Here is a 22236-nt window from a genome sequence, read left to right as displayed (position 1 = left end):
GATGTTCATCGTAGTAATAACAACAACGTGGTCCCACCTTAAACATATTAATTAGCACAAACAAAAAAGCTGAGACTAATGTAGTCATATAAGTATGAGTTAAATTTTTTTCCAAGACAATTGGTTGAGGAGAGGTTTCAAATTTCATCTGGTTTTAGAATGTTGGCTGGACAAAATCAAAAACTTTGAGATGTCAGGCATGCAATGGTGTTAAATGACTCATTGCAAAAGACAATGAGTCATTTAGTCAGTGAGTCAAATTACAAGATTGGTAGAATTATCAAACGTTGATCAATCCCTCTTCCCCATTTCAGGCCTTTTACCTAAGGTCTTGGCCACCTCTAAGTCTTGCTGCATGTAGCCAGTGCTCTTCTCTGTGTTGCCCAGGGACCAGTGGGCGCTGCTGAGGGCCGAGAAGACGGAACCGCGGAGCTTGAGGCTGCATGTGCCGATCTTCAAAGCGGCTTCCAGTACCACAACAGAGGCTGTGTGGTGGCCCGCTGTCAGCAGCTCCTGGCCAATCACAGACACCACCACAAAGGGACTTTTGTCCAGCTTCATCTTTTGCAGCTGCTGATAGGTGGGCTCGAGAGACTCTGTGCAGGGAGGACATGAGAAAGACGGAGAGAAAGAAAGATTAAAAACAGACTTCAACATACGCCACAACATAACCTTGTGCTGACATGGTAACTGACAACAATATCTGACATTAATTGCAGTAACTGTGTTACGTGTTTACCACAACTGAAAAATATAACGGCTGTCTGAATTCAGGTTCTGCTTTTCTCCAGTAATGGTTGTGTTTTTCCTGCTTCGATAAGCACGACCTGTGGCTTGGCTGAGAGATGGCTAACAATGACAATAACACAACAAACAAGCCATTTTTCAGCATCCACTTAGACCAGGGTATTCTCGGGCAATTTCCGACAACACCACATAAAAATAGCACAAGTTTAGACCCCTGTGAGCAAATGTCTTAACAAACCAAACAGCAAAATTATATTTCTGCCTTTCTCTTTGCGTCAGTCGATGCGGTTGAGAGAATAGAGATGGCTGAGTGGGATTTGCAATACTGTTTAAAAGAGTGACGGGGAAACTAATGCAGCTAATGCACAACAGTAGCAACAACAGAGGAATGCAGAGTAAAGCAGACACACAAGGTGACCTTTGGAGAGGCTGAAAATGCACACAATGACATAAATCAATGGTGGTGCCACGCGGGATTCAGGATCCACAGCCCCTCCAGATTACAAAGCCCTCTGGCAGACACCAGCATCGAACAACAGGAGGGGGGTTGCATGGAGGCACGCCCATGTGCCTGTGTGCATGTGGCTATGTCTGCGTTTGACGCATTTATGTATCAGTATATATTTGCATTCACATACAGAGGTCCATTTCGTGCTTCTGTATTTGCATGTATTTTAAGCAGAGCTGCTATTAATTAGGCAAACGTGCTCGCCTCCTGATCACTGCACGGTGTTTCTGCGCCCGTACAGACAGCACAGACTGTTTCCTCCTACCACCTAAGCTTTCAGAAATTGTAACTTTAATTTGTTTAGACAAACATTTAGGGGCAACAAGTACACAGTCACAATATCTGAATAAATTCAATAGCTCTTCAAAACAGAAGGAGATGCTAATTCACCTAGACGCACACGCACACAATATGGGATGCTTCCCTATGCAAGCACTCAAAAGCATAACTGATGATGTTCTTTCAAGAGCGTCGCTTGTGTTCCACCACTTGGCAGAATGTCGGGCTTACAGAGACAGTGCGTGCATATAATATCCATTCATAGCTTGTAATTGCCTTCAGAGTGACAGCGAGCGCTGAGTCATAAATCAAACTGAGGAGGTTTTTAAAAAAAAAAGATGCCATGGCTGCTAAACTTATAAAAACGTAGTTATGACAACATCTGAGAGTGCAGCTTCACACGCTTCATGTATACAAACGCACATGGGCTTTAACTGGTGTTTACTGAGCTTTAAATCAAGATATGCAGCAAGCATTACAACTTCAACCTCATTGGCATGCAGCAGAGAATCAGTCCATGTCTACATCATCTTTCTCCCAATTTGTCTTGGAGAAGTGGGCACTAACTATGTATCTGGAATGTGCAAAAGAGTTATTCTGCCTTCCTTCATATATTTAATGGCCTATCATCCCTGGGACTGACCAAGCCTTGAAACACACTTGAAATACACAAAACTTTAAATATCCTTAAATATCCTTTAAATTTCTTCTATGATTTGATAATTATTATTAATTTCCACACCGAGCATGACGTATCTTATACATGACAACGTTATTACAAAATAAGGATATTCTGCTATATTGTTGTTATTTCACTTGCTGTTTTGTTGCAGTGAAATATAATGAGAAAATATCATCTCATCTTGTGAGTAATAACGCGCCCTTTCCTGCTCCCTTTAAGGATATTGGGGTTGTATCGCAACTCCTGTATAGAGTGTAAAGAAGCAAACGCACCACAGATGTTAATGAACACTGAATGGATCCTGATCCTCCGGTTAAAGGACACTCTTTTCAACTGCAAATGATCCCGGTGGGGTCAATAATCACCCCATACCACAGTTTATCTGAAGGGGATCTTCAAGTGAAATACCCTTTTTAGTCAGGATACACTGCAAAACAATCGAATAATTAACAGCCAATGGACCCTTTGCACACTCCCTGGCCCCGAGCAGCTGAATGGGAGACAGAACTGGAGCAGGATGAATAGCAGAAATATTACCCATGTGAATGCATACATACTAAAACACAGCTTCTAATATATAAAACTGTGAGAGCCTGATTTCCCACAGCTCATTCAATAACGCAGATGGGGTGTGCTGATACTGGAGGAAAAACTGCTGCCAGGATGATCGGAAGTGGCAGACGGAGAGAGAGAGAGATACAGTAAGGAGAGGGAGGTGAGATTGTACCAGTTTCCACTTGTGCGAGAGCCCTCTGTTGTGGGAATTACAGTACGATCCGCAGGAGAGCACAACAGCTGTTTAAGTCTGGCGTAATGAGAGGAAACCTTGATCTGTGCAAGGAGGGGTGGTAGTGTGAGTGTCAGAAACAAAGGGCTGAACCGTATATGACACAGTTACATTTGGGGAATTATTCATCTAATATGAAATTTACTGTGGAAACAAAGCAAGCTTTGATGAACTCATAGCACACTCTTTGAGGACATGTGCCTTGATATTGTTCCCTCAGGTTCATTATTTGACTTCCTCTATCCTAATTTATTTATTTGCCTATTTAGGTGTGAATATAATCAGCTGGATCGCTTCATGCAACGGGAGAGAATAAACACATAGGTGCTGTGGGAGAGCTGCAAACATCTGAATGTGTCGAGATGTTTGTGGTAAGATAAATGACTGAGATAAGTGAACAAAGCAATCACAGCTAGATACAATCAGTTCTTTCTTGGCAACAAGGCAACAACATTAAGTTTATACACAGAAGGGAATAAGGCACTGTTTACTGAACTGGTATAAAGGATTTAAGTGTAATTACAAAAGGATTACAGCTTTTTTGTGTCATTACAATACCCTAACAAATCCAAAACAAGCAGGTGGGATGGAAAAGCCAATAAGGGCAAAGATATTTATATATATATTGACTTCACTGGTCATATTTTTGGAAATGAGAAACACACCAATTTAAATGAAAGGACAGTTAATGATTGAGCTGAACCCTGGGATGGGGTGCCATGTGGCCCGCAATCGTGGATGGCTGGACTGTGATGCTCTTCCAATGCTCACCTACCTTTCACTTCTCAGGGGACTCGGGCTGAGTAGCACTGATTATCCTCCCTGTTTGCTGGCGTAACATTGATTATTGTCCCTCTGTGCCAGGAGCCCCTGTGAGAGGATCATTGCTCTTAATCCTCTGACCTAGCTACCTCTCCTCAACACACCTTGGATTAGGCTCTCTGATGGTTGCCTGGCACTGTGGGAAATATTGTAAACAATTAAAGAGATTAAATGGCTTCAGCTAAATGTTGGCTTTCCCCTACTGAGAGGACCCATTCTGGTCCATGATGCACGGATCTGGGCTCACACCCAAACTCTTTTCTTGTTTTGGTTCCAGTGACAGGCTTATATGGGAAGAGTCGCTCAGATGGGGTTTCCATTCTTCATTCTCTTTGCGACACTTTTTTTTTTCCCCCCTCATCTGCATTTGTACAATAATATTCAGAGGAGCGCTGTTTGAAATCAATCAAAGAAAAACAGATCCCTCACACAACAAAGCCCTTCAAAGCGACTGATGTTATTGTACAGCTCAGTGAATTTTGGATGATAAAATAACGCCACGTTGATTAAAAGGTGCCGTTTTCAGCACAGTTCAGAAAACAGGTGATGACAAAGCAAGACAGCAGGATGACTCGGTCTGTGCTGGCAGTCAGGGCCTTTCTGATCTGAGGCATATTAAATCCTTTGCCGTGGTCATCCAAAGTAAAATTGTTGCCAGGTTTGTGTTGAGGCTCATTAGGCTGGCCCACACAGATTACTCATGGACAATTGGGTCACTGCACTTGGATGATACAACAGACAATAATGCTTAGTAAAAAAAAAAATGTTTTTCGAAACAATCTTGGCTTGAATGCACTACTTAAAAATCTACTCAGCTTCAGGAAAAAGACTTACACAGGGGCAGACACAGACAATGGCATTAGTGTTGGATGCTCATTAAGATAAGGGACTATCTGGGTGTGTGATCAGCCTGAATGACAATAAGATATGCTGAAGCCGCAGGCATCAGGACTCAGAGTCCGGAGGTAAGTACTTGACACCAACAGTCAGTCCCAAAGACAGACAGACAGTAAGATAGAAAGATGGCCTGTCTGCCAAATTGGTAAAAATTGACAGGTAAAGTCACCCTAACACGCATATTGACTGAAGGAAAGCGAGGATTATCTGTGGGATGGGCTTTTCAGTCGCCGTAGGACAAAGCATGTGGAGATAGTGAAGCAGGAAGACAGTGGCACCCGCACGCATGAGCTCGCTGCCAAGATTTCAGTACAAACCAATCCGGCTACTCAATCTCTTACCTCGTAGTGGGGATTTCATGGCAGCTTCTACCATGCCCACCAATAGCTGTAAGCTCTTGGGGTCTTGGGCCAGCCCAGAGGCGAAGGCGGCCAGTGCATCGGCATGGCGACCAAGGTACTGCAGGGCAACACCCTGTCGGAAGTATGCCTGTAGAGAGAGAGAGAGAGAGAGAGAGAGAGAGTGATCAGGCCTCCAGTCTAGTGCCACAGCATGACGCTTTATACAAACACATTACCAGACACACTCATTTCACGCCATTTGCATTTTTTCCACACGAGTAGTTTTCGGAACATGGCACTTCTCTCCTTTGTATTCCCATAATAGAGTGATCACTTGGTTTTTTGTACTTGTTAATTGGATTATAAGTTTTACATAAATGCACATGTTACACTCTGGCTGGCTGCCTTCTCAGGAGCAACTACTGTTTTTCTATTAAATTTTTTATTTCTCGTGTTTGCTGTGGGAGTGAACAGCACACACATGTAGCGCTATGGGATTTCTATTTGGCTGTGTGAGGAGAAAAACTAAAAGAGAGAAAGCTACTTACTCAAGTCATTCTTTAGCTCAATAAAAGAACACCCATAAATACTTTGAATTGTGTATTCCCTTTGACAGAGCATAGTTGTACTGGCCACAACCTGCTTTTGCCATCAGATGTGCACATGTTTTGGCTGCATGAGCGGCTCTTCAAACATGAAAAAATTAAATACATTTGTCATCACGTCATTTATTCACAAAGCAAAGAAAGTCACATTGTTGCAGAATAATAATTCAGTCCCACTGAGACATAAACTGCATGCTACTGCTGACATTCTCTATCTTTCTGGGTGAGACTAAATTGTTTTGGAAGATTCTTCAGTTCCAAAACTAAAACAGACGCTGTCGCTGGGATCCAAAGCCCCATCAATAAGTTGGTGGGTTTTTTTGGGTTTTTTTCAGCATGTTTGTTTAGACACTCCAGAAAAGATATTTCTCCAGGCAAGTTTGTAACTCAGTATGTTTGTGTCTAAGGCCTGATCTAACAATAATCCAAGTGAGTTGTTAAACCTGACTCTAGTCCAGTCTAAAAGCAGCAGCAAAGAGAAATGGAATGAGATCCAGCTCATTAGTCATACTCAAAACCACAAAATCCCCCCAAAGAGAAGCAAACTGTCTCTCAGAATAGTCATATCTGGGCTTGTGTGTAAGAAAAGCACAATTACAGCAACAAGGAATCGGGGGATGGGGGATAAGAATTGTGTGTGGCAAGAAAAAACAGACTTTTAAAAAAAATGTGACTGCATCTACTGATGTTTTTGTGTGTCCCATTGCGTGTGCGTGTGCATGGAGGCGGGCAGCAGCAGTCCAGGCTGCCGTCTGGCCACCTCCTCACTGAGTCATCACAGTCACTCCACAAACAGTTTCCAAAAGTGACACAAGGGCTAATTTGCTATTAGCATCTAAGAGGCCTTTTCATTAGTCTTCCCAAGCTTCTCTGTTAGCACCGTTAGAAAGTGAGAAAGGCAGGAAGGATTAGGGAAAATGAGACATGACATCAAATTTATAGAGACCAGTAATTAATTTTGCTTCCGTCTGGGTCCCCCCCCCACTCCCCTCTGCAGACGTGCTACCCCCACATTTCTACTCCCCTTTGCTTGCATCACAACTCCATTGAAAATGACGTGAACAGAGATTGGATTCAAAGCATTAACCTTTGTTGTAACACTGTTATTATATGAGGGGAGGGCAGGCCTGGCTATACGCTCAATATTAATTGCATCTAGCGACAGTTGAGTTTGGGCTGGACACACTGGCAGCATTGGATCGGCCCACAAATGTTTCGCCCAGGGGAACAAAAGACATTTAAAAGCATTTCTCCTTTTGATTAGATTTTGCCTACAGGATGACCGCTCACCCAGAGATCTTTCTTTCATAGTCTGAAGCTGCATGCCCTGATGGAGACAACCGGGGAAAGGGGACAATAAGATAAAATAAGATGAATAAATGAGGCTCCCTGACCCAAAAAAAAAAAAAACCCCAAAAAAAACAAAAAAACATTGGCATCTTCTTTAATCCTTTTATTTTACTCTATCCTGTCCTACATAAGGTTGAAAGACTAGGCTGCACGCTGAGTGCATTAAAATACTGCAGACATAAGCAGGAGAATAAATACATAAATGGAGAAGCCAAGGCAAAAATGACAGAATCAATGTGCCGTACAACGTTATAGGATTTTTTTTTTTTTCATTAATCTCCTACTGCTTTCAAAACACATCATATGCACAAAGACAGGCGCACACACACAAGCGCGATATAACCTCAGTTTTTGCATAATCCAACAAGTCCATTCATCCAGAGTTGCTCATAAAACAGAGGGGTTCATTTGAATTTACATTTGAGGGACTGAATATTAATTTAGGAGAGGACTGACAGTGATTCTTATGAGAGGCTCAACAAAAACTGATACCGGCATATTTAAATAAAAGTAAACATAAGGGAGATACCAAACAGTGTGAACATGGACCAAAACGGAAATAATACCAAAATGCTGGCTACGCTATTGGCATGAAACATTGTGGGTGAAGGGAGAGCAAGATTTTACCCCTACATATCCAATTTTTTTTTTTTTTTTTCCATTCACGCTTAACAGGATCGGTTCTAAAAACACAGCAGCATCTGCTTAGAGCTGCAGCTACAGAGATTAGCACAGCTTCTAGCTTAGCCACGCAGAGGGAAACATTGATAGAGAGAGAGAGAGAGAGAGAGAGAGATGTACAGTGATGGGGTAAGGACAAAGAGGAATAGGGGGCATAACATGGAAAGCTCCACAGATTAACTTAACCTGACTGACTGATACAAGTCAGTGTTCCATCTCCTTAAACATCAGCTCCACCAAAGGCAAAGTTCTCACATAGCATAGGCCCTCCTCATTTGTGACACATCTGTGCGGCATCTCGTACAACATACGGCGATTGTGTTTCGCCTGAAATTCTAACTGGGGTAAATTATTGAACTTTCTTGCAAACCTCTGCCGCCTCTATTTAATGCGGCAACATGCTGATACCATAGAAGAGTGGATTGAGTAGGAAGGTGTGACGCTCTTACCCGTGGGTAAATTCTGGGGGTGCTAATGCTAAGTCAGTGTGTTTGGGTGTGTGTGTGCGCATGTGCACGCGCATCTATGTGTTTGTGTGTGAGCATAGGAGCGAAGGAGCAAAAGAGAGGGGCTAGAGAAGACATACGAATAACAGAGAGGGATAAAAGCTTTTCTTGTTTCTCGAGCATTTTAATATTTCATGAATGCTTGTTTGATGTAGTCTTAAATATTCATGTTTTTATGCTTAGGAGGAAGAGGGAAATGATGCAAAAGAAAAAAGTTACTCACTGGTACATTGTGCCACATACTTTAGGGACTCAACATTCTCGCGTGCACAAACCAGATCATGCACACCACAGTTGCGCGCGCTCATTTTCTCTCTAACAAGGCGCTTACAACAAAACATGGACAATTTTCTTCCAGTGACAGCTTTGTTGTTCACTCTAAGGCCCACAGTCGGGGCAGCTGAATAGAAAGTTGACAAGATTAAGATTGGGAGTTTGGTGCAAGACCAGCTGGTGGAGGCTCCTTTCCTGTTAGCAGATTAATACCGCAGCATATGTCCTTTCCCCCTCCTCAGTATGCTGTAACCCCGGGGCGTCCTTAGCCCTTGGGACAATGTCTGTGTTTGCACTTGTCTGGCCTCATTCAGGCTCTTGGCCTAACAGGCTTAAAGTAAGAATTCAATGAAATTATATCACAACAAGACGTGCTGTTACACAAAATGGTCGTGAGCAATGAACGGAGGGAGTTTGATGAATTATGACCATGACAGAGTATGTCTGATTTTACAAAATTCCTCATCTTAAAATAGAATTCATTCTGACAGAGACATATCAGAGGTATGAGAAATCTCTTTGGGTCAACAGGTTGTTCACATTTGCAAGAGTCAACATATGTGACCTATTTCACAGCAAAACAACAAAATGCTTATTGAAGACTGTCAAATCTATTTGTTTACCCTTTCCTGGATCCGTAATTTCCTCCAAGGAATCAAACTTGCAAGATAATTTGTTAAATGCTTTCTATCAAGGGCACTGCAGCCAACACTGTTTTCTGCCACATATTGAGAGTTGTAAAATCCCAACCACAGTGATGTCTTTCTAAACAAACAGCATAACTCCTCGCCCACAGCGCAGACAGCCTGTCACTGAATTGACTGCTCCAGCTGTGCTCCAGTAGCCCAAAGCCTTGTGAGGCTTGCTGCACCCCGATCGGTGATTAGAAATAACAGAGAAGCTCTCAATTGTGGAAATCAATAGAAGCCGCGTAAGCTTGGTGAATATGATCGTTCCACACCCTTCACTGCTACAGAGTGTTTAGGGTACGCCTTCTGCAGATGGTTTCTGATCACCCATGGGGCCACTGGTGCCAACACGATGACTTTGAACAGAACCCCCTGCTGGCGAAGTAATGGAACCCAAATCAGACCATCAAACAGAGACAGCGGGCTCCAAATACACTGCACACACACACAAATACAAACGGAAAAAAACACATCAATAACTCCTAAAGAAAACCACCCATCTGTCTCAAACAAACACACATTATTTGAAATCAGCTTTCCACATGCAACGCCAGGATCAGATTAACACTAATGGTGTGACAGGAAGAAAGGGATTGTTGCTTTTCTTCCCTCTGTTTCTTGGCTATTGAACTATAGGTGTTGTTGCCTGGTTTCCTAAGTGACCCAGAAGTGTCATTTGTTGACCAGGGTTTAAGACATGGGCCTCTGCCATTTCTTGCACATCACTGCCACTGCACTTTCAAGGTGATACAGTCGATTCGCAGGGTACACAAAATGTCAACTGCTTAATTTAATATCCAGGGATAACTGTCGGCTATGACAAATTAGCTTGGAGAAAAGCTGGGGGAAAAAAAGTGAAATGGAATGATTGCTGCTATGGTCCCTCTGCCCTTCAACTTGACAAGCTGAAAGCCACAGAACAGCACAATGGAGTTTGTATTAAATCTAATTAAATCTATTTCTGAGGCCAATTCCATGACTTTCGATCCATCTTGCTGCATCTCCCCTCAGGTACGGATCTCCTCCCCCAGGACCAAAGAGGTCTGAGTTTGGTCACCACAAGGGACCGATGGGGTGCAATGCAGCTATCGCCTCAGGCCCAGGGGTCCGAGGGGTATAATCATGACACAGCTGCCTGTCTATTACCATCTCACCAATCTAATAAGAATGAAACATAAACACGCAAACAGCCCTGACCTACATCGATCAAGTGCACCTTTATCTGCATGTATGTGTGGTGTCAGTAAGAAAAAATAGTGACGATGCCATTTTACTTCACAGAGTGAAAGGTTTCTGCACTAATCTACCTGATCGATGAAAAATGGTGCTTTTTCAGGGTTCTGCTTTGTGCTGTGTGCTGACTTAGAGAGCTTTTATAGAACAAGCCTGTTCAAGTCTACAGTGATTTTAAATTACCACATAAGCCACATCCAAGGTGCATGTTAAGCACTTATGCAAGTCAAATCGAAGCAACTTACAATCTCCACGTCTGTAGACATAGTAAAATATTTATGATCCATTGATGTACTCCTCCCCAAGGGCGTCGTAGACTCTGGTGATTGCTATTCTATCCCAAGCCCCTAATAAACCCATTAGATTAGATGCCTTTAATGAGAGCAAATTAAACTGATCATTCTTTGTGAAGCTGGCAATTAAAGGGTAAATGTTTCATTATTCAGTGAGTGGTGACAATAAGACTCAGGTAAAATCCAGGTTGCCTGGTAGAGGCTTCAGTGTGAGAGACATTGTAGTACACTCTCACGCCTGCGAGGAATCGATTAGCCAGCTCACATCAAACTAGCAGCCAGCGCAGGACTTCAGATTGGAAAAGGTCATAGTCAGGTTTGTGGAATCAATGCTGAGCACTCTGTATTCACTGTGTCTTGCGTTATCCGGCTGGGGGATGGTTTAACATTTTCAAAAAACAATTACTAAAAGACAAAGAAAGGCTTCAATAAAGAAGGTCAGGGGTTGAGATTGGGGAAGTGTCGTGTGGCGCACATCTATTGTGACAGTCAATGAAACGGAAAGTATAAACTGATATCACTCATTTATTACAAACAGATGAAACAGCACAATGGTGGCAAGCTGTAGGGGCCGAGCAGAGACATGCTTTCACAATACACTGTTTGGCAGAGGGAATTCAACTTTTTGCCCCTACGTGCATGTCCACCATAACTGTTTTTTACAAAGGAAATAGACCAATGGAAAGCGATAAAGCAGCTGATAAAATGGCGACATGCCTTTAGCTCATTCCGATGTGGGGAAAAAAACCTGTGTCACACTCCACTGCTATGATTTATAGCACGATTTGTCACATGGACGGAAGCAAGCATGCTTGCATTCTTATTAACATCTTAGGAGTCTTGAGATGTGAGGCTGAGAGGGTCAGGGTGCTAAACAGATATCCGTGCCCCTCTCAACTAGAGCCCTGGCTCTGCTCAGCCTGAGCATTGCGCACGAACCCCCACGGCCACAGGGGCAGACTCTCAATTAAAGTGGGCATTAATTACTTAAAGGAGCTTTAATCAATCAAGGCCAGATGGTGAACCTGAGAAAGAGAGCAACTCTAAGCTGGAGAAGTGTTTTCTGTCCTGACTAAACTGGAGGTGGCCATAAAAGGGTTTATTGGAGAATACCTACAGGGCTTACCATTCACTGGGGATACCTTTTGGAACTGAAGAGGAGTTGTCAAGCCATTTTTTGATTTCTGTTGACTTGTTTGCATGTGAGAAACTTCACTAACACCTATTTATTAAAAAGTGCAACTATTTTTTTTTTTTCATTTTGCATTCAGGTCATGAATATTCATAGCTGATACCAACTGAATAAGCTGTCGTGACCATATGTTTCCCAGGTGTTGGTATCCTCTCAGTGATGACAGAGGAGGCTACTTGGCCCTGGTGTGGTACTCTCTTGGCCTGAGGCGCTGCATCCTCCATCTTCATTTGTACTCCCTTAATTGGCTTTGACAGTGAACTCAAGCATGGCTGAAAAATACCCTCCTCTTAGTAAACACGAGCTGAGAGACACATGTTCTCAAAATGGTGAAACCAAGCATCTCCATTAACCGTTACGGTGGGGAGTCATGTCCAACTGACCCTCTCTCAGCGCCTCTTCAAGGCGTGACACTCTGAGCTTCACATCTTACATAGTGCTGCCATCACCAATTATGTATTTACTTTCTAGTGGGAGACATAAGCTGTTGAAGTAGTTAAACAAAGAATAAGAGGGACAAAAAAAAAACAAAAACAAAAAAACAAGAATTGGCCAAAACCTCGTATCTGGCTGGACTTTTGAGGTTATTTGCATTCTGCCTAATGTCAGCCTTTTTCATCCCTTTATCGGTTTGCTTCTCCCTCAGTGTTTGTGCTCACATAAACAGTATTTTAATACAGCTGAATTCCCAATGAGGCTCTTCTTATTTCCAAGTTTTTCTGTTTCTGCTGTCAAACCAAACACAATAACTAAATATGAATTAGTGGCTAAAACACTGCCCATTAAGTGAGTTAACGTCCTGATAAGTTATAGACAACCGTGCTGAGATTTTTGGGGTATCTGGATTAATTTCATATACAGAATGGATTTGACAGATGACTCTCTTTGATGAGGCCTCAGTCCTTTTGTTTTTCACACTGTAGTTCCTGTGCAGTTCTCAAATTTTCGGGAAAACGAGGAAAACTTTAATAGTAATGTTCTAATTCAATTGTCATGTAAACATGGACAGATACAACAGCCCCTATTGGAAATTCAATTGAACAAGTAATTTTGAAAGATCAACAGCCAATGGAAACACTCAAAGTCAGTTGTGGGCATTTGTGATTAGAGGGCCATGTCACTGTTACGGTCAGAAATTCAGCGTACTCATCATTTAACCTGTGCAAAATACAAGCAGTTCATTTTTGGGTTGTGAAGCTTTTTTGGGGCTGGTTATCTTTGCTTGCTGAGTTTGAAGATCCCAAAGCAAGTTTAACAGAGTCTACCAAGTCATTATCCCATCACACTGCCACACAGTAGGCACAGCTCCTCGTCACTGTCAGTACTTGCACAAGCTTCATTAGGTTGATCTGGCCTGAGTGGGAAGTTGCTTCATCAAATAAGAGTCAGCAGCATGGGCTGCCTGACAGTGCGGCTTCTCCCAAGCTGCCTAGCAATACTTCAAAAGACGCATAGTCAGCTTTTATGGAGCACTCTAATGAAAAGCATGGCATGAGCCCCACCGGTTTTGATTCTGTTAGTAAGGACTCATACATGATTGAGTAAAGCCAAGCTGAATCACAGATGAGGCTGAGAGGGCTGAAGAGAGAGAAGGACAGAGTGAGGAAAGACAATGGTGATGTAGCTCCAAGGTTTCGACACGCTTCAAGCAAGGAGGAGGTGGAAAGGCAGAGGAGGAGAAAGAGAGAGTAAGGTTAGCACATGAAGGAGACACAGGGTTGCTTCTTGTTATTCCCTCCTTGTGTGCTGTACATGTCTACTGCCATCCAGGCTATCAGAGCTCTTCATTGTGTATGACCTGTTTCTCCTTCGCATCTCCCAGTGCACTAGCTGTATCAGTGTACGGGGCTGTTGTGGCTGCAGCACCACCTCTTTGCCATGCCGGTGCACACGGAGATCTCCCCAGCGATGACCAGATAAATGCACTTTAATTCACAACACAGGCAGCAGGGGTTTATATATAGACTCACTAATTCCCCCTCGGCCACACTGCAATATGAACTCGATGCTGAACCAATTTAAGTGTGTGATGAGTCCCTCGTTGACAGGCTCCTCTGCTTATCATATATATGACATGCTCCAGCACATTGCTGGGCCAGGGAAAATATCGGAAGCTGAAAAAAAAAAGCATGATTATGAGTGGACCAGTGTGGATTTTTCATTATTAATGACAGTAGTTTTTCAGGGCATCTTTCCTATTGCGAATTATCAGTCAATCCCAGGTGTAGTTGAGCTGAACAGTAGTACAATTTTCACCCCCAAAGAGGGGGGGGACATACACGGTGCTGCACATTTTAACAAGCACAATGTACATTTTAGTAACAGTTACTCACTATTCTGGACTGAAATCTTGACAGTAAACTCCCATAATAAGGCTAATTGGCACAGTCCTACGGAAAAGAGGTGTCGGCCTCCGATAAGACTGAGTAGTCTTGTAACACATCTGCACAGTCTTTGTGATAGCTCATTAAACAGCGAATTCCCTCCATGTTTTTTGGCCATCACCAAGCATCATTAATTGTGTCCGCCCGCTAATCACGTTAGCTGTGTTTCCCTGGCTTTGACATCTATCTCTAAGCATGCTGTGTGACTTGATGGTCTGTCCGGTAATAAGATGAAGAGAACAGGTTTCCTTACCACCTGTGGATGGTTCATATGTTCAAAAAAAAAAACAAGAAACTAACTGTCAACTGGCAACCAGTGTCAACAGAAAAGTAACCCACTGCCAGAAACCCTCACGCATACAAACATGCACAGACACACACAGACACACAGCAAGGCAAATAAAGACACTCGCTCAGAGCTACTACTAATACTGTGGGTGCCAACAATCAATGGGGCTCACCGCACCCAGCTGGCGATAGTGGCAGAATGTATTCATTTTCTCATTTAGCAACAAACGTATACTACAAATGCATTAATGGTTTTTCAACAGCTTAGGCAGAGCGATGCAGGGATAACATGATGCTTGATTTCTGCATGTGTTTCTCTTAAAGAACGTGTCAGGTGTTATACATGAGTGACAATAAAATTAATTATTTAGCTCACAAATAAAAGGCATTACGGGGGGAGGGCATTAGGGAATTACAGGGGAAGCGGGCAATGGATGGAGCCACAGGAGCTAAGAAAGCAGGAGCTATAAGTGCGGAAAACAAAGGCAATGGTTAGGACCAGTGAGAGGTGAAAAAGGTCCTCATTTCATACTACACCGAATTTGGCAATTACTGGTGACAGCCACACGCACCAAGATAGGAGGGAGATTGATCCGGACAAGCAACACTGTGTTTGCTTTGTTAGACGTAATTAATCACTGTGGCCATGGAGGAATAAGTGCCCTGAGTGCTACAGCGTTATGCTGTGTTGGCATGTCCATGCGTTCAGCCATATGTGAACACAAGTGCATATCTGTGCTCCAGCATACATGTCCAAAACAGCTGAAATGGGAGAAAAGGATGGAGGAGGGTGGCAAGAGAACTTTGGGAAAGAAGGGGGGGGCATGCGCATTGCAGCCATTTATTCACATGCATACGCTCAAGAGGACCAGTAGAGCAATCCATCATAAGAGTCCTATCCACACCCACTGAGCAGAGAACTACAATAAAGAGGAACTGTGGATAAGGGAGGTAGAGGAGGGGGGGCAGGGTAAAAAAAAAAAATTAAATTAAAATCTCCTTCTCTCACCTTCACTTTGTCTAAGTGTAATGAAGGAATTACTTCTAATGCAAAAGGGAGTTTACACTCTGTTTTATTTGTCTCTCCATCATTTAAAATAGTTTGTTTTCTCACTGAAAAGAAAAAAATAGCATTTTACCAATGTCCTTAAAACTCATCTTGCATTCATCATATTTTAATTGCTGAGCCAAACTGTTTTAATTGAAAGACAAATCTAAAAATTGCCTTGTTTTTAATCGCATTACACGCCATCCTCCTACTTGCAATTAGAGTGTTTTGCGATCCTATGAGTACTTCATGTTAGTGCCGCCTGTATTCTCCTGTTTCCTTTCTCCTCCTGGACAGTTATCCAGCTGTCAGACCAAATATACCATAATTGTAGTTTAATTGTGTAAATTGTTGTTCTTGTTGCAAATATGACAGATAAGAGAGAGAAAAAATGTGTACTGTGAATACAGTGAATCCCATTAGAACACACATTCAACTACACACACACACACAACCCTGAAGCTCTTCTCAGTGCTGCGAACCACACTCCCTCCTCCCCACCCTTTACACTGCAGTGCTAACAACAGCAGGAGCCCAGAACCACAGAAACACAACCCTGATCAATAAGAGCAGACATGCATCCAAACACACAAACACACACAGGAGAGTCAAGTGATCCTGCAGTAGCTGGGGGTCTTAGGGGAATGGGCGTCACTGGGTGATGGGAAAATTGGATGTGAAATCGTGTGGACTAGAGACAAAAAAAAGGGGGGTATGGTGTAAGAATACTATGGGTGTTCTCCAGTGTCATATTTCTATCCCTAAGCCAGTGAGTTAGTAGGGCAGCAGCTGCAGCAGAGAAATGGCCATGCGTTGAGAAAGCGCTCATTGAAGTGTTGGCTGTGCAGCCGCAGGCCTGGACACTAATAGAAACAGAAGCCGGGGACCTATCTCTGTTAGTGTCTCAGCTGAGCAGAATACTAAATCCTCCTCTCGTGCTAATGATTACCCCGAGCAAAGTGCAGGTCCGCAACACCACTTTGCAAGTGAACAACACCAAACATGCAAATTTAAATTAGCATACTGTCCGGAGCAGCTGGCAGAGGAACGATGCTATGGCTGACGCTAAATATCGTACCTCCCAACACTGCACTTCTCATTTCTTTACTGATGCAACAGTTTACTCGAGGGCAAGGCATGGGGGGTTTAGGAGTGCATGTGGCATGATAAATGGTGAAGAAGCGCCCTCCCTTATATAGCCAGGGTGTATGAATTACCTATCAGACTGCCCACGGAGTGATGACCCCCACCGAAGTAACCAACCCCACCACCATCATTTACTGAGACACTAGCCCCGATAGGAAACCCTGTTACAAGTTAAACACACACACACACACACACACACACACACACACACACACACACACACACACACACACACACACACACACACACACACAGAGCCTCTGAACCATTTAAGGAGGACTCACTCTCATAACTTATCATTAGGTGGAACTGTGTGTGAGTGATGTTCTATTACTTAACGGCGAAACTACGATAAAGATATTGAAGCGTATTGGATCATGCTTACTGAGGTAATTAAAAAAAGATGAGCAGAGGGAGTTTTTATGTCCACACGCAATAAGAGCTTTATTTTCAGTTTTTCGCTTATAGACTCTTCCCAAAAATATGTTACAACATATTTCCTAACTACTTCCCAACACAATCCTTCCTGTATCATTTATCATGTTGTGGCATTAAGATAACATCCTGCACTAAGCCATCTTCTAGTGCTACTCTATGAATAAACTTTCTAATATCATCCAGGGGTGGCTCATTATGCCAGCCTATCAAGCTGGGCCTCTTTTAAAGTGCTTTCTCTCTTGGGGGGAAAAAAACCTCCATGCACTATGCTTTTTCCATGCTGGTGGATTAAGCGTCCTGTTTTAAACATTTTCTGCTGCTTTTTCCCCAGAGTCTGTGGAGATGAAGAGAGCGTTAGAGTGTTCAGAGAGAATTTCATTCAACCTGTGGTGCTTCATGTCCCCCCAAAGGAGTTTCCTTTCCTCTGTTAGGGGTCTGGAAGCTAAACAGCCCTGGAGGAGGAGGCCAGGGAACCAGTGATCTACTGTACAAATATGATGAGCACAGACATGGTGGAGCAGCAGGCTGTTTACAAGGCTAACCAAGCAAATATATCACTCTTGATCATTCTCACAGAGCTTATAAGAAGATAGGTTTATATGTAGCAATAACAGAATGCAGTAGATTCAAAGATCTAGGAATGTAAGGTCATGCAGACAAAACAATGATAGCTGGGGCCCAAAACTTAAAACACAGTAACTATGACTAATAGTTGCTGACACAAACATGAACTTTTATGATAATTTTTTACAAAGTAGAGGTGAATCCTCAACCACTGCCTGCTAACAAAAAATATAAAACCACCCATTTAGCATTCGTCCAGATCAAACCATCACATCTACTAAAATCCTCTGCATTGAACAAACAAACTCAAAAAACTCGAAGACATAAATAGACAAAATCTGTCAGTCAATCTATGCCACTACGTAGACTTACGTAGTGGCATAGATTGACACATTGTCTTTCAGTGTGTGTGCGTGAGTCACTGAGTCGTGTTATTAAATGCGTTGCCTGGAGAGAGTGGTGTAATTCCCTCATAACACCTTTTGGACTTTGGGTCAGATTCGATGTGCTGCTCCAAATGTCACACACCTTAGCTGGCAATTAAGCAACAGTGTCCCTCATTCCTTCTTCTAATGGGCTTCTGCGACTAAAAATAAAAGCTGCTTATATCACATTGCAAAAGGAGGGGGTATTGTATTTCTATGAGAATGAATTCTAATATTTGCAGACACTGCCTAGTCATTAAACTCAATTGTGTGTGATAATGTCTTTGTATTGTATCAGGGATTATAAAACCATGCAGCAAAAGATACAAAGCCAATCGTATTCTCTACTTGATTGGCATGTGTAAGCCACACTTTTTGTCATAAAAGAATCGATGACTATTACCTAAGCATGTCCGGAATATTTAGTTTCCCCTTTCAAAAATTAAATAGTTCACATTTTCAAAATTTTGGTGGTATTATGAGATGGCTTTTTGTAAACTCTGATTGGAGAAAAGCATTTTGTGACTTTGATGATTTCACAGGTGTGATTTTTTTTTAAATCATGGATCTACTTGCAGAAATTAATGCAGAAACATTAGGTGATAATTACCAACAACAAATCAAAACACAAGGTCAAAGAACAGCCACATTAAATGCACACACCAGTCAGAGCAAAGTTCAACACCACTCTCCTGTCAATGCTCAGTCAGTGAGACAGAGTCACATCCGCTTTTCCTTGTTGAGGCGATTCACCCCTGTGTCACTCTTCAATGTGTAAAATCCAATTAATAGACCAGTATCTATGCGTGCACGTCACCGTTGTAGCTGTCGTAACCCCTCCTTCTTCCTGGGCATGGCTACAGCGTGTGCTCAGTGTTTATGTCACCTCTTAATTGCATTTTTTCCCCACAGTAGAGGTATGGCTTTGTGCAGGCGGCCCGAGGAAGAAAAAGAAGGTCAGGCTGCCAATTTGGAGCTGACAGGTCAAGAGAAGCGGCAGCATTTAGTTTCGCTCCAGAAGAGAATGGAGGGCTGCTGCTCATCTATGAAAACCAGGACAAACAAAAGAGATGAGTAAAGGGGAAAGGAAGACAAATCCCCCTCCTCACACTCCGAGAGTGACATCAAGCTTACAGAGAAGCCCCGCAATGCACAGCTACCTATGAACAGACACGGACAACAGCGAACATGAGGGATTTTCGGAAGGACATTTTAATGTCTTGTGCCGCTGAGAATATGCAAAGAATATAGAGCAGAACATCTTTATTATCCATTCACATGGAGTGTTTGTCACAGACAACTGCCGGTGTCTCTCCAAATATGAGCATAATTAAGTAAATATGCTGAATCACTGCCTCTAAAAACCAATGGACTGTCAAAAAGATCCATACATTTAAATTGAAGAATGAGCATAAATAACAGAAAAAAAATTGAAGTATCAAATAGCAGCTGGTACTAAATCGCAAAGCTCTTATTCTGCGACCCTGATTTAACCATGATTTCAAAAACATGACTGGGAACTTAAATAGACATCCAAAGTCACACAGAGAACAGACACTGAAGCCGAAGTAAATCATAAAGGCACCTTTGTATAAACATGTAGTTCTGAGACAGCTTGATCTGCCCACAGAGTTTAATGGATTTCAGTGATTTATTCCTGTTCAATATGTTAATGCTCTGTGACCCTAAATAGACTGTTTTCATAGGAAATAGATCCTGCCAGATTCCCAAAGACTGAGGGATGTCCGAAATAAACTAAAATAGAGAATAAGGTTTATGAACTCAACGCACCAGCCCTCATTGTTGAAGGGGAAGTGCGACAGTCATAAAAGCCTGTAAGCAAAAGAAATACAGTGCTTACGCTGCCTAAATAACAAATGGCCTTTCAGCAAAGTTAAGAGCTGTGTGCCCCAATTGCGACTATGCCTTCTCTGACTTGAACAGATATGGTTTGACAAAGAGCCCATGAACCCTGGACTTTAAATTTCTTTCCATTTCAGAATAATTTCCATTAAACCCTCTCATTGTGGCAGTTGGGAAGGTGAGCAAGAGGTACAGAAAGAGAGGGATAGGGAGAGCGAGAATGAAAAGATATGGGGCAAAGGTAGTTAAGAAGCGGCCGGTTAGGGAATGCATGCACACAAAAGAAAGGATGAGATTAGGGCCAACAGTATATCTTTAGCCAGTGCACTCTGCTTGAGCCCTAGAAAAAGTAGAGCCTAAAAAAATACATATATTAAAAAAAAAAATTAAAAAAATCTGAAAATAATTTGCTTGTGACGACAAATCTGTTCCAGTGAAGCTACATTTTGCAACATGAAAAGAAAAAAGGCACCTATCTCGTTGACCAGGCCTCTCTAGCGGGGGTGGCTTCCACACTGAAGGACCAAGGCTATTTAAAAAGGCAGGCAGTATAATCTCTATAGATCCCCCGTTTGCATTCCATTGCGTCTGGGTCAAACTGTCGCGTTGTTTCTCGCTCTCACTGTCTGGTCACAATCCAAAGTGTCACTGCATCAAGACGGGAGGACATGGCAGCTCTGGTCAGGAGTTCATCAAGGGTCAACAACTGGGTCCCACCCAAGGGGAATGGCAGCTATTGTATAAGGAGAGGGATTTTTTTCTGCAGGCAGTCATCCGTGACCTTCTGGTCTTATTTATGCAAATATATCTGTATTACACAGGCGGGAGGAGGTGGACTAATTATGAACTGATACAAATAAACCGTCTTACTTCTTCCTCTTGGGGTGTACAACAATACATCATGTTCGGTGGAGGAGAAGGATGGAATAGGGAGGAGGCAGGTGAAGGGTGAGGAAGTTAGGTCACCCATCAAAAACACACCCATCACTCCAGTAGTGACCCATCTGACCTGGAAAATGCACACCCTGCACCACTGCACATAAACACAACCACGCACACGCACACTGACTCACAACAGAGTCACAGTTATACAACAGCAGAGGCCGCCACACAGTTTCTGCAGCTGTCTCTGCTCTTCAGTCAAAGAGCAACATTTGCTGACTCTAGACGTACAGAAAAGAGTGGTTTCTGAAATCCTGGTCAATTACAGAGGTACATTTATCACAGCCCCCAGACAAACCTCCCACAGAAAGGCTGAATCCAAGTGCGACACCACGACTACTATCTCCTAGCAGCAGATGTGAATATAGCTATTACAGGCTAGTTATCCTCAAACAGCTCGGTCCAAAAGCCCTCGTACAACCATGACCCAAACCACTCTCACGACCCAGCGCAGCAAAGGATATGGCATTTACTGTGAATCGCCCTAAACACTTGGCTTTCAACTGGGTGAAAAACTGGAGGAGCCTTTGAACATCGTGCTGCATGCTGAAAAAGAGCCTCAGCGTTGGCCCTGGGGGACCCCAAGGCTTGGCCTCGCTCTCATGTTTTTCAAAACACAACCATTGACACAAGTGAAAAGAAAATAAATTTGAGGGATGAAAAAAAGATTGCTGAGAGGAAAGGGATGTGGCAGTAAAAAGGGGCAAGAGATTTCAATGCCCCACAGGACCTAAGGAAGACAGCTGAGGTAATTTCTTCACAGATTAAAAAAAAAAAGTGTTATTAACACAAAATAAATAAATGTCTTTTTCCGGACGTGATATCTTCAGGGACCACTTCTCCCATGGAGCTCTCCTTTCCTTCTAGGAACGAATCCCCTTCAGAAGTGCTCGTTTTGATGATGCTGACTGTTCTTGGTCTCTGAGGAGCAATTACAGCTGCCCTGTCAAATACCACAATGCTCCAAAGGACCAGTTCACCGCCTGAGGGGCCCTCTCATACCCCTTGAAACCCCAATTTCAACCTCTGTGGAAGTTGGTGCACATCAACCCTTGAACTCAAATGAACACAGCCCAAGACAAGACCAGGACAATAATGAAAATAGCATCCTATTCAACAGTAGGCTCCACAGCCATATCTCAACCTATCAACCCCTAACACAACCTCAAATCCCACAAAAACCTCAACAAGCACACCTTTCAAAGAGCACCTCCATCCATTTTTAACTCCCTGGTGAACAAATCCTTATTACT

General features: G+C 42.9%; 1 protein-coding gene across 3 annotated transcripts in view; it reads right to left on the bottom strand.

Annotated features, from left to right (window-relative positions):
• The window catches only part of LOC115049366 (tetratricopeptide repeat protein 28), a 158536-nt gene that overhangs the window by 56664 nt on the left and 79636 nt on the right, over positions 1-22236 (bottom strand). For all 3 annotated transcript variants that reach the window (XM_029511505.1, XM_029511506.1, XM_029511507.1), the window contains 2 exons: positions 5064-5211; positions 324-596 (listed from right to left, as the gene is read on the bottom strand). In XM_029511505.1, the coding sequence (XP_029367365.1) occupies positions 324-596; positions 5064-5211 (421 nt within the window). The remainder of the gene's footprint in view (positions 1-323; positions 597-5063; positions 5212-22236) is intronic.

The sequence above is a fragment of the Echeneis naucrates genome, chromosome 9 (genome assembly GCF_900963305.1).
Source record: "Echeneis naucrates chromosome 9, fEcheNa1.1, whole genome shotgun sequence".
In the NCBI taxonomy this organism is placed as follows: domain Eukaryota; kingdom Metazoa; phylum Chordata; class Actinopteri; order Carangiformes; family Echeneidae; genus Echeneis; species Echeneis naucrates.
The sequence above is the reverse complement of the archived record's forward strand: the minus strand, read 5'-3'. Positions and strand labels throughout refer to the sequence as shown.